This window comes from Microtus pennsylvanicus, chromosome 10 (assembly GCF_037038515.1).
Source record: "Microtus pennsylvanicus isolate mMicPen1 chromosome 10, mMicPen1.hap1, whole genome shotgun sequence".
Classification (NCBI taxonomy): domain Eukaryota; kingdom Metazoa; phylum Chordata; class Mammalia; order Rodentia; family Cricetidae; genus Microtus; species Microtus pennsylvanicus.
In genome coordinates, this window is record NC_134588.1 from 34,321,616 (window position 1) to 34,335,611 (window position 13,996).

The window sequence follows — 13,996 nt, forward strand, 5'->3', positions numbered from 1 at the left end:
CACAACATAGGGATGAAAATAGGAGCCTTTGGTTTAGTTGTTTTACAAATAAAATAAAGAATTAAATGTCTTTATTGACTCTAAAAAATTATAAAAACCCGGAGGATATATTTCAGTGTTAAATGGCTTCTGAAATTATCTTTACTGTAATGTATTTCAGTTTGTTTTAAATAATACAAAAATAATTGTTGCATTCATTTCAGAACTTTGCTTGAGTGTTTATCTGTATGTCATTGGTCTTCACACTTGTTAATGGGCAACTTGAGAGTCATGTTTTAACTTCCCTTAAAAACAGCTATGGCGGACAATAAGGGCTGCTGAGAAGCCAAGGACAATGGCATTGGGTTTTGATCCTACTTCATGTTCTGGCTTTGTGGGAGCCTAGCCAGTTTGGATGTTCACCTTCCTAGACCAGGATGGAGGGGGGAGGACTTTGGACTTTCCACAGGGCAGGGAACCCTGACTGCTCTTCAGACTGGAGAGGGAGGGGAAGAGGAGTGGGGGGAGGGGGAGAGGAGTGGGAGGAGGGGGAGAGGAGTGGGAGGAGGGGGAGGGAAATGGGAGGCTGGGAGGAGGCGGAAATTTTTTTTTTTTCAATTAAAGAAAAAAACAGCTTAGCAAGCTACACAGGTTAGTGGGGGCAAAGGCTTTGGAGCTGACATCCAGACTGTGTGTCTGTAGATAAGACTTATGTCGCCCTCTTTTTGGTGATGCTTAAAATACTTGTGTATTTTAAAAACATTATTTGCTCCTTCATCTTTGAAAAGGGGAGGAGTTAGAGTTCATAACTAAATATAGCCCAGATTTGAATCTAGGCTAAATAGACTTAGTCTTCCTCGGTCACTGTCCTTCTTTATAACGTGTATAGCAGCGTAGTCTTGAGGTTGTGACAGTAAACAGTGCCCTGTATCTGAGCAGCCAGCACAGTCAGGAAACACAAAACAAATGAGGCCTCCCTCCCTCTGTTTACAACCAACACTGTGAGTAGAAATCTCTGGTACAACAAAGTCTCCGCCAACAAAGTCCCAGTTATTTTAAGTTGCACCCCCTAATTTGCAGCCAGATTGGAGACCTTCAATTGTAAGGCCAAATCCCAGAGATATGTAAGGATAGTGTGAAAATTTTCATTGACTTTGGCAAATATCTGTGTGAACTAGCCACAAGCCCACACCATTATGATACCTGTGCTAGTAAATCTCTGTCTGACACAGCACTTTAGTAATCCTCTCTAAAATTGCTTGAATTTCTTGATATGTAAATATTTGCCCAAATAATTTGATGCTGTGATTTCCTTTGTCTCTCTTTCTCATTGGTGATAATTTTAAATTAATAAGGGACTGATTCTAGGCTGAATGTTAACCTTTGTGTGTTTGTATGCAACACAATACATATTGGCCTGTTTTTATCAACAATTTAGGCTTAATAAAATAGTAACTAGATGGCATCCTTGGAAATAATGTTGGGGTATAATTTGCTTCTTTTCTAACAAATATGGATAGTTAGCAATGCTTATTTGAGATAACAAATAAGTGAAAAAATAAAAACTAGATATATTTGAGATATACCAATAAATATATTCATATTTATATTTATCTAGTAAACAGTAATAGAAGCACCTGAAGCTAAATGCACTTACTCTCATCTTCTAGGCAAAGAGTCACGCCAGACTGGGACTCCGAGAGGTGAAGAGTAAGCTGAAACACAAGGTGTGTCATCTTCTCGGGCTATTTATTTCCCCCTGATTTTATGACTTTGCAGTCCCTACTCTACAAACCGTGTGAGATTTATGTTTTAATGGCTTATTTATATTTTTTTTGCTTATTTATATTTTAAAAGCATATTTAGAAATATGCTTTTCTCTTTGTTCAAGAATGTATTTTTATAACAAGCCCTCTGGCAACTAACTGTCTGATATTCTATATAAATCCACTGAATAATCCCTTTATTGTTTGCATATTTTATCACAGAATGTGGAGATCTTCAAAGATACTTTTAACAGGTATCATAAAAGTGATTGCCTTTAACGTGCTACTGAAGATCTTTCTTCAAGCTGACTATTTTTAAGAAAGTATATTTGGGTTGGAATTAATCAAGAAATGCCACCCTTTGGTTTTATAGGTTCATTCCAATGGTAGTTACTACATTGAAGAATGTTCCTAATTTATAAAAGGTCACATACAATAATTGGATTTTGAACCCATGAGTAATGAAGGTATCATGCAAATGTTTCTATTTCCATATTTGTGTGTTTGCTTTGGTTACACATTACATGCTTGCAGTTTTATTAACAACTGTGTTTTGAGTTGAGAACAAACTACTTAAAATCTTCCATTGTAGTAATGGTAAACATTTATCTTTATAAATTTCATTTCAAGTCAAAGTATGGATTATTTTTTAAGTTATTAAATCATACTATAGAAAATCATTATTTCTTCTTTAGAAGATATAACTAAAGTCTTATTTTTTTCTTTGCATGTTTAACAGATACTTTATTAATCAAATAACCTTAGTTAAGAGTGGATTATTGCAAAATAATTTTGCTTTTCTTCATGTGTAGGACAATGAGGAAGATTATGGGACCTGTTCTGGTTTGGTACAGTATACACCAGTTTACACATTACACAGTGAAAAGGGAGGAGACAGAGAGAAACATAATCTTTCCCAGGTAAGGATGCCCTTTGTGCCTCCAGTCTCAGGTCACATCATTTGAACAAATTCTTTAGGAGTAACTTGAACCATTAGTATTTCTCTTATAAGAAAATTAGCATTATTGATCAAGCGAGAGCAATGTACACTCAATGGCTGTCAATGGAGAACTAGATATCCCTAGTATGAAAATTCCATCTTGATACAGACCTGGAATGCCCTACAAATAATCTCATGTACCAGGTCACATTCAAAGCATAAGCTTTTCATAATATTCTTAATATGTTAGCTAAATTTACCATTGGACTTTGTGTGAAGCTGTCCAAAGAATATGGTATTAGGATAGTTCATGTCTGTAAGGTATCTCAGTAGTATGTACAGATATTGTAGCCCCCAATAGGTCCAAAATATAAAACACTGCCGATCTCAAGCCTTTTACATAAAGAATACCTAACTTGCTTTTTTTTATTATGTCTTCAAAGAGTTCATAGTCCGGTGAGTCTGAGAGACAGTTAAGTGTGTGATTATGTGGAGTATGAATGTGACAAGGAACATTAATAGATTCTGTTTACTGCAAACATAAAATGAAACCCTGACGTCCAGTCATTAAAACAATATGTGGAAACCCAAGGGTGAATTACTCTACAGATGATCCTCAATGGGTTCATCAGGAGCTGTCAGAACTGTGTCTGAAAACACGCTGGATTGAACCATCCTGTTAGCATGTGCAGCAGGAAGCTCTGAGTCCCTGCCCTGTCCAGGACTGAGGAAGAGTACTGCATCATTTATCACCAGCTAAGAAAAACTCACACATTGAAAGATCACTTTTACTTAAAGTACCTTGCTTTTCTCCATAGTAAACTTGAAAGGTCATGAAGCCAAACTTGGGACTGTATGTCTGTTTTCTCTAGACTTAGATATTTTATTTGCTGTTGTTATGTAAAACTTCTTTTCAAATGCTGGTATTACTAAAAATATTGTCCAAAGTGGCAAAGTGTCTAAAAAAATAGCAATGTAATCTCTAATTTTGTATTTAGAATAGGCTACTGTATTTATCTCTTATTTTGTATTTAGAATAGTTTTTTATTTTATTTTATGTTTATTTTTATTTTGAGACAGGGTTTTTGTGTGTAGCTTTGGAGCCTGTCCTGGCACTAGCTTTGTAGACCAGGCTGCCTCAGCCTCCCGAGTGCCGGAATTAAATGTGTGCACCACTACCACCCTGTGCATCTAAAGGTTTTAACCAATTGAACCTTGTATATCAAATTTAAGTCTATTTGGCAGCTTTAGAAATCAGCTTTAGAGTCAAATCCAAAGTTCCTACAAAGTTTCTTTTATGACAGCTGCCAAGGTTCACAGCCAGGATGGTCATAGCATTTATCTGTGGCTCATGAGAGATTAGTGGCAGAAAAGGACCTGCGCCTTAAGAAAGGAGCAGTTTATTTGGCTTACAGTTTGAGGGTACAGGAAATTCTGGATGGCGGGTGTTTGAGGTTGATCACATTCCATGCATTGCAAGAAAACAGAATGGAAGGAATGCTGGAGTTGGATTTTTCTTTGTGCGCTGGCTCACAAATAATGACATGGAGACGCCTTATGAATTATGAAAGCTCATCTTTAGCTTAGGCTTGTGCCACTAGCTCTCACAATGTAATTAGCCTGCCTTTATTAAGCTATGTTTTACCATGTGGCTTTTTACCTTTCTTTCAGCTTGCATCTCCTGTTTTCTCTTCTCACACCTCTAGATTCCTCCTCTTCCTCCTTCCTCACTCTGCAGGAAGTCCCACATATCCCTCCTGCCTATTGGCTATTCTGCTTTTTTACTACACCAATCACAGCAATACACCTTCACACAGTGTACAAATATTTGACAACAGAATCCTGTTACTTGTTTTTTGTTGTTGTTGTTTTGTTTGTTTTTAATAGTTCACTCTGGGATCACAGCCCATTGCATGGTTCCATTCTAGAAAAGCTACCCAGTATAGAGAATTCTCACAGACATGTTCAGAAGTTATTTTCATGGGATTCTAGGTACCATCAATGGAGAAATCAATATGAACCATTTCATCTCCAGATTTTGTCATCTTGACACCCAAACATGTCATTTTAAAAACATAACCTTCCACCTTTTGACTCCATAGGCCCATGGCTGTCCCATAATCCAAAGTACATTCAGTACAGCTTCAAAAATCCATAAAAACTTAGCAGCCCCATGCTATTTAAAACCCCAAAGTCCAACTCTCATCTGACAATCCAGGCAATCTCTTAACTAATGTACTTCCAATATACAATGGTACAGAATATCCAACCCATTCCATAAAGGAAGTCTGGTGGGATAGTAATGACCTGGCTGATGCAGATACTAAATGCTGCCGCTTCAAGTCCTGCATCTGGAGCTCATGATAGAATCATCTGAGTAAAGATTTGAGTAGCCCCTTCCCTCCAGCTCTGTAACCTGGACCACACAGAGCATTGGACCAACTGCAATATTGACCTTCAGACTTCTTCAGTGAATTTTTCAAGCTCTTGGCATCTTCCAGATCCTGGGCTATCCACTGCATTTTATCCTTTCTTAGTTTATAAAGTGGCCTCTCTTCAGCAGCTCTCTAGAGCTCTGGTGTGACACCATCCTGACACCCTATGCCTCCATCTTCTACACCTGCAAAACCATACCAAGTGAGCAAAGTTGCCAAGTTCAGGGGGCATTTGTGTGTGGAGCCTAGGAAAGCAAATGCCTAGGTAGTTCCTTTAGAGCTTAGAATCCCTTTGTTGATATTCTCAGTTTAGTCTCTCTACTTTCAAATACACTTGCATTTTCTCAAGGAATCTTGATAGATTAGGTTTTACCCTTAAAATATTTCCATTGCCCCAGTGTAGAGTCCAGGTTTCTCTTTATGTCATTGATATCTGAAGCAATTTCCGCTGTTTTGTGCCTGCCTCCTCTGTGATCGGAAACTGGTCGATGCTCTTTTCCTTAACACACCACATATTTTCTGTATCGTTCATCTTCACTAGACAAGGGAGGAGCGGCTCACAGCCAGAATGCTACCCTGCCTTGGTCTTTCCTCCACCATACAAATTAGTCCGTTTCTTCTGTATCCAGCCGCACTCAGGTTTTCGGGAAACAGGCGGAATGTGGCCAGACTCTTGCTGTCGTTACCACATGAATAGACACTAGCCCAAACCCCAGCACAGCCCTTGCTTCTTTCTGAAATTTTATGAGCTGATCCTCCATGTACACATTTTTAGCACTCCTATCTTCCAGTGTCTGACCAGAATGGCCTGATAGTCTCTGCTTACAGCCTTCAAGGGCTGGTCTACCCCAAGTTCCACATTCTTCCTACAAAACTGTTCCAAAGCCCTATGAGCCACATACTCAGGTTTATCACAGCAATGACACTGCTACTTGTACCAATTTATTATTAGTTACTTTTCTGTTTCTAGAAAAAAAACACCCAAAAAATCAGTTTAAGGAAGGGAGGGTTTATTTTTGCTCATGGTTTGCAGTTACCCACCGAATGCAGGGAATGCTGCGGGATTTTGGGCAGCTGGTCACATTGTGCCCACAATTACGAAGAGAGGGAGAGGAATGCTACAGAGCTATGGCTCCATGTCAGGTTCTATTCTAGTTGACCCAGTCAGTCTAGAAATGCCTCACAGACCTGCAGTGATGATTCAGAAGCCCATCACAGAAACAAGCAGGATTAATAATCACAGTAGTGTGAAATGCCATGGTGATAAAGTAGTTTTGTATATCTGTGGTTTAGCCAGTGTATACTGTAACAGAGTACTTGAGCTGAGAATAATATGGAAAGAACAGAAAGGCATTTAAATGTCTGAAGGCTGGAGACCCGAGGTAAAGGTATGCACGTTTCATAACATCCTTCTTGCTACTTTTCATCATATGGCAGAAGGACAAGACAGAGCAAGACCTGGGCATGGGAACTGTGGCTTTAACGTGAGTTTGGCAGTCTTGGCCATGAGAGAGGCTAGTAAGGCAGACGAAAGCTGCAGGCCTTCATGAAGAAGACCTGCTTATCTGGTAATTCTCTGCCCACTGTGTCCAGGACTTTTCCTAGCTACCAGCTGTAAACAGAAGGAAAACATGAAGATATTATGAGCTCATGGTACTATTTTTGTAGCAAACTGAGTAATTTTTCTTTTTTCCTTTTATTAAGCTGACTTTTCATAAACTATTATTAATTTCTGAATTAATTACCAAATTATGATTGTGATCAAAGCATATCTCTGAATGAAGCTACTGCATGTATGGAGAACTGCTCCTGCTGCCACTCAGTCGCTCATTAGCTGATGTGTAAACAAGACAGAGCTTCCCTACTCGCTTTCTGACGTCACTAATAAGCTGGATTGTTGACTGGATATTGACTGCTCTCAAGCTTTAGCATTTTAAAATCACTTTCATAAAAAGTTTTTACTGGCTCCATAATAAGAATACTTAAATGATATTTACTCTAGAAAACAGATTTTGTTTTGATGGGAAAAAACAATGATATCTTTGTTTTCAAAGGATGTCTTAAGATAGAAACATTTTCATCCCAGGAATGCTTTTCCCAATATGAGAACTCCTCATAGATTAATATTAAAATTTCCTTTTATAGCAGAATATAACATTTGTATTATAATTTACTAATTTCTCTTTTTGCATGGTTCACATTAATTTCTAGAAATAGATTTTTAAGTTGTATGTACTTAAAATATATAACATGTTTTTATATACATGGCAATATTATTACATTTAAACAAGCTCCCATATATACTGTTTTCACAGGTAACTTTGTGTGGTGCATAAGAGTAGATTAGACCCACACTTAGCAATTTCCCAAAATACAATACATTGCCAATAACCCAGTGATCTTTCCCCAGTGCAGAGCTAGCCTGAACGTGATTTGAAAAAAGGAACTTGCTTTTGACATTTAGTAAAATAACATATCCCTCTTTCTTGCTTCCTGCATTTTAATTAATAATATTACACATTATTTTCCTAGGGTGCTGTACAAGTTGTAGATTACTGGATACAATATAATAAAGTATAATAGGTACTCTGTAATTGGCAGCTGTTCATATGTACACATGTGTTCTGAGGGCCAGTTCCTTTGTAACAATGGCCCTATTTGGCTTTCTTCTCTTGTTAAATTCCTGTCTTTAGCACTTAACAATACTGTGGTTTCCAAAGTAGCAGGTATTCATCTTCATTCTAAGTGGGGTGCTGACTTTAGCATACGGTTTGAGAAGCAATATACATCTTGTTTTATGAATAAGTCTCTTATCTATAACTTTGTAAGATGTTTGTTTTATTGTCAGCTACATTAAGAAATGACTCGGGATAGACTTGTCTCATTCCAGTCTGAATCCATTTAATTATCAGACATGGACCCAGGTGTGGAAAGAATGCAGCTTTTCCAGTTTCCACCAGGGCTCACCAATGAAAGACTTTGTTTTCATTTCTTTTTCAGAATATGAAATGAATTGTGATCATTTGAATTCTAAGAATGTATCCTTATTTAACATAAGCAAAGTTTATAATCTGCCGTGGAGAGGAATTTAGATATTTCTGTCCCATTACTTTGCTTGTCTTTGGAATAGACAGTGAATCTATAATCCACCTCCAACAAATAGTAATTTGTGTGCTGGTCTGCTAATTAGTATGGCTATTTTATGTTTTGTTGATGAGGCTTAAATAAATGTCAAGGGTACAGCCATGAAGATCTCCCAATTAGGCTTCACATTTGTAAAGCCTAGGCCTTTCCCTTTTGTGCGGAGATGACAGTTCTAACAGCCGCCCTAGCCTAACAGGACTCCAGGGAAAGGAGCCTTCTCTGATTTTATTGAAAATCGGGCCAGTTTGGTCCAGTGAGAATACGGCTATCGGTCATGGTGCAGAGCAGTTTTAATCCCATGTACTTCCCTTCTTTTGTCAATTTTATATAAATGGAATCCTGAAGAGTTGGGGAACAATATCAGACCATTAATTCTTAGTCTGTCATATGAAATTGTCTAAAATGCAGTAAAAATCTTTAAGAATAATAGAGAAATCCCTTTCAATAATGCTTTCTAGTCTATAAACCTGAGCAAGGCTCCACTTTAAACATTAACCTTTCTTTGCTTAGTTTAACAATTAAACAGACGCATGCGCACGCAAACACACACACACACACACACACACACACACACACACACGCACGCACACACACACGCACTCAGCTAACAGCTGTACTAGTGCACAAGCGTAAGAGCTTAGCCACACCACGAGTCACTCCTAACAGATGGATGGCCCTAAGCAAGGCATTTCACTGTGACAAAATATTGTGAAAGTGGAGGACTGAAGAAGCTTTTCGGTACAAAGCCTGATTAAAACCTTGGCACATATATCGCTTTTAACTGTTTCACGCCTGGGACAAATGCCAATCCACTTGAGTTTTTCCCTTTCTGCCATCTAGGTGGTTTGTAAAAATCTTTCCAAGAAAGGCCAGCATTTCCTCTGCGGTGTGATGTCACAGAGTGTAGTGTCACACAGTGTGCTTGACAATAAGAATAGTCAGGACTTCCACCCAAGTACACTGCTTACAACCGGAACAAGGTCTGCTGTCCTGTTACTGCCACATGCTGTGAAGTTGGTTCACGTACTTATATAGTTCTTCCGTAAATAATAATGAGGATGTTTTCATTATAAAATGGGATTGATAAGATGTTTTCTCTACTATTAGGTTCACTTAAAATGAAATTTTGGTGTTTCTGTGTTTCATTATATGTTAAATTTTTACGTTTTACAAACGATTTCTTTCTTTTCTTTTTTGGTTTTTCGAGACAGGGTTTCTCTGTAGCTTTGGAGCCTGTCCTGGAACTAGCTCTTGTAGACCAGATTGACCTTGAACTCACAGAGATCTGCCTGCCTCTGCCTCCCAAGTGCTGGGATTAAAGGTGTGCGCCACCATCACCCAGCTCTACAAACCATTTCTATCATATTTGAATATCTATGACAAGTTTATAATTGATAAGCACTACATTTTTTGTTTTAAAAAACGTGCCCTAAGACGTACACCTGTACATATACATCCAAATTTTTGGCTCACAGAGACTGTAAGCCAAACATTTCATAGTCACAGTTGAGTGTATGGGAATGTAAAAGAAATCCCGCCATTGTTAGCCTTTTTACCAAATATGATAATCAGATAGTTTATATTTGCAGATAGTAAAATGTATATTTAACATACTACAGATATAATTTAAGTATAATCTAAAATACAAAAACTAGATGCTCTTAAATTATATAGCTAATAAGAAAACCAGAAGAAAACAGATACACATATGAAGTTGTGTGTAATAATATATGTTAACATATTAATGACAAAGTTTCCTTTATAAGAATTCAGTGGGTTCTTTAATAAATGGTAGCACTTCCTATTCAGCTGACACAGGAAGTGTCAAGAAGTGGTAGAGATGCCACTTGTGGTGACACACACCAGGAACATCACAAGTTCAAAGCCAGCCTACATTACACAGCAGGATTTTTCTTCCTAAAATAGGGAGAAAGTTAGACAGATGTAAGTAGCCATTTGCTTCTTCCCAAGTAAACAGCAAGGCAAGTGAGTCAATTGTGATGGTGTGGGTTGGGGAGGGGTATGCCAGTAAGTATTCAGAATACTGAGTTTTGTAAATTAAGTTTCACGTAAGACAAATAACTATGTATTTCTTTTATAGTTTGAGATTGTAAGTATATTATTTCCCTCTTCCTTTTCTTTCCTCCCTTCCCACACACCCCTTCCCACCTTCCTTCAGAGTTGTTTTCTCCTTCTTCATTCATCATTCTGTGCTGTGTGTGTGTGTGTGTGTGTGTGTGTGTGTGTGTGTGTGTGTGCTCCTAAATACAACCTGCTCAGTCTGTATGATGTTACTCAGGATTTCAGCGCTGACCACTTGGTATTGATAACCAATCAGTATGCTTTTCCCTGGAGAAGACTATTCCCCCACTCAGTGTTCCCTGAGCCTTGGGTGCTGGAGTTCTTTTGTAGATGTGCCCATTGGAACTGGACTCTACAATCTACAGTTTGATTGGTTGATGGGGGCTGAGGCCTATCCATGTCTGTGGTATAAGGACAAACATTTAGAATGTAGTTAGAGTTTACATTGATTTAGCAAAGTGCCAGTTGTAGGCACTCCTCCAAGATTCCTGAGTTCATTAGCCCTGGGTGGGCGACTAGCTTTCCAGTGCCAACCGCGGTTTCCCTCTTGCCCAGCAGCTCTTAAGGCAACAAATAGCAAACCACCATAAGCAACGTTTCTAATTTTATGTTTAATTTGGCTCAGTGTTGAAGACACTGTTAAACTAACTTTTTTAGATTGAAATAATAGGAAAATCTTTTCAGAAACTTCAAATGATAAAACTTTTTGCAATAAGTTAAGTGAACGTGACCAAAGAAGTATTGCCTAAATAAAAGCACGTGATAGCAGTGTGTGTTCCGGGCTTTCTTTACGTTGGATTTAACCTTGTTTATTCTGTAGTTGATTTTATGTGAAATATCCAGGTACCGTATTGTTAATTAGGAAAAAATGTTATTTTTTTTTCTGTTAGAACATTATTACTTACAAACTTTTCCTATTTGGTTATAATTAAAATTGTTTCAAAAAGAATCCAGTGGGTTATGGATTACAAGTCTGCCCTCTAGTGGAAGTTGTGTGCAAGAGTCTTTAGAAGGTAATTTGTAGAGCCTGTCATACATTGTCAGCTGAGGTATCTCACCTCATGGCAGCCCCGGAACTTTAGAGTAAAGAAGGGGCGAAAGATAAACCCTCTTTTCCCAGGCTTACTTCTTCCCACCGGCCCTTACCACCTGAGATTCCAGCACTTCCCCACCAAGCACCCACCACCTGGCCAAGTCTACAACACAGGGGCCTGTAGAGGACATTCCTGTTCAGACTCTAGCCATGCCCCTTCCCTGTGGGGCTCAAGCTTCTTTGTGTCATCACTTTCCTCGCTGAGGGAGTTTCCCGGTCTCTCCCCAGTGCAGCAGGCTTGGTGTCAGTGTGGGCTCCTTCCCACTGGTAGAGAGTTTACTTCCCCGCTTCCCCTATCAGTCTTGGGAAGACAATAGCTTTATATAAAGAAACAGAAAAGAGCATGGTGCAGCAGGCTCTCTGCTGTGCTGGATGACCACAGAGGGCCTGTCTTTCCCTTACAGGACTGGGGGGTGGGAGGCCAGGGACTGCAAACACTCCTTTCTTCCTTGTCTTGGAGATTCCTAGTTACTTGAAGTTGAAACGTTAGCTCATACTTGTTTTTTATTTAATGACTTACTCAGTTTTCAGCACCTATAACCCCCTCCGTGGCAGCTCTGATAGATGAAGCTAAGTTTACTTGGCTACTGTGGATCTGGTCTCTTTCATGGATTCCAAAAGAGTTAGGATTTACCTTGTAGGTTATCTAGTCTTTGTCATTGTTGGGATGGGGCAGCATTCTCCTGAAGTTCTCTGCTTCCTGATGGAGGAAGAATTCATGTGGAAGACTCTCCGTCTCAGGCCTTGGCTTCTTACCTGGTAACAACAGGAATTTCCAGCTCAGTCCATTCGCTCTCTTGTGAGTTCTTCCAGTCCCCAAGTGCACCAACAGGAGGCTCTTGGTCCTCAGGCCTCAGTGTGTCCTCCCTTCTCGGAGCACTAGTGTCTCCATCTTGCTGGCACAGCCCCTCCTTTGAACCGAGGCTGTGATCTGCCATTTGTAGCAGGTCTTTCTCTCGCTGGGCGCCTCGGAATACTTTCTCCCAGCACAGTGGAGTCTATGTGCTTGAAATAGAGTCTGAGCCATGCACCTTTCTGATTCCACAACTTCCTAAGTCTCTGCTTGCTAGCATTTGCCCTCTCATATGCTAACTGGGAAAGTAAGCTTGTCAAGGAGCGAGCAGATGTGAAATGGCTGCCACTGAAGCAAACCCTCAGTAAGTCTTTAACTGCACTTCAGTTACTGTCTGGAAATGGTTTTTAAAATGTGTGCTAAAGCTCTTTGCAAATAATCAAACTGCCGCGTATGTTCAGGGCGCTGCCATTTTAATTCTGTGCCGTGACATTTTTATCCCACTAGTGGGTTGTGCGCAAGGTCAGGTGTTTGTATAGACTTTGGGTCTGCAAAACAGTATTTCTGGATTTTGGTTGCCTCAATTAAAAAACGGGGTAGTATCAAATATTATACTTGCTTTTAAGGGCTGGCGAGATGGTTCAGTGTTGGAGTGCTTGCTGCTCTTGCAGAGGATCTGGGTTCTGTTCCCAGCACCTCCCCAGCAGTTAACAACACTGACCTCTATCTATTTCTAGGGCATCAGAAGTCTTCTTCTGACCTCCTTAGGCGCCAGGCAGCAGGATGTGCATACATGCAGGAGAAACACTCATAAGTCATTTAAAAAGAATAGGCCACGTCAAAAAGAAAGGAAAAAAAATTGTATGTAGTAAACCAGGCAAGTCGGCACACACCTGTAACCTTAGCCTTGTGGGGGCAGAGACAGGACTGCAAAGCCAAGGCCAGTCTGAGCTTCATAATGTGTCTGCCTCAGAAATGTTTCATGTGTTATCAGAATCTCAATTCTGTGAAGGCCAGACAAGTTGTTTTCTGTTTCATCCGCTTATACCCATCCTATCACTCCAAAGTCTCCCGCCCCCACCCACCTAAGACTGTAAGATCAAGCTGCATTTAGCCTCTTTAGCATTGCTTGCCATCTAGCGGTCACAAGCGTAACTGCAAGCTTACCAGGCTCCTTGGTTGGGGCTGGTTTACAGTCTGGGAAGCTTTCCCGAAGGTGCTAGTACCACTAAACATTCTCTTCAGACATTCAGTTCTGTGGTGTTGTGACTTAAGCCTTCTCTCTGAGATTGTGTTTTCCATGAAAGCCTTTCCTGTCACCATCGGTCTTCTGTATTTTGTCCAGTCTACCTGTAGGCTCAGCTCTAGGAGGGGAACCACTAACAGTTTCCGTTCCATACTGGCAGACTTACTTTTCCAGTATTATAACAGATCCCCAGTCACAGCAAATAACCCTCCTCATGAGTTCTGAATTTGTGAATTTTCCCAAACACTAAATATGTACTTTACAGTTTCATGGAAGCAAAATTGTATTTACAGTTTCCAGAATCCAGAAGAAGTTTAAGATTGGTGACGTTCAGTTCTGAGTCTCATTTTTAATTTGTTTTTAAGCAGTAGAAGCTTTGCCTGCTTTATATTCTTTTGAAAATACTTATTTCCTGTTTTTAATTGCGTGTGTGTGCGCACGTGCGTGCATGTGAAGGAGGCCAGAGCATCGGTGTTCTCTAGAATGACTGGCAGTTTTGTGCCACCCAACATGGGTCC

General features: G+C 39.6%; 1 protein-coding gene across 4 annotated transcripts in view; it reads left to right on the plus strand.

Annotated features, from left to right (window-relative positions):
• Dennd1b (DENN domain containing 1B) overlaps window positions 1–13,996 on the plus strand; it is a 210,468-nt gene that overhangs the window by 182,938 nt on the left and 13,534 nt on the right. For all 4 annotated transcript variants that reach the window (XM_075988141.1, XM_075988142.1, XM_075988143.1 and 1 more), the window contains 2 exons: window positions 1,650–1,706; window positions 2,558–2,665. In XM_075988141.1, the coding sequence (XP_075844256.1) occupies window positions 1,650–1,706; window positions 2,558–2,665 (165 nt within the window). The remainder of the gene's footprint in view (window positions 1–1,649; window positions 1,707–2,557; window positions 2,666–13,996) is intronic.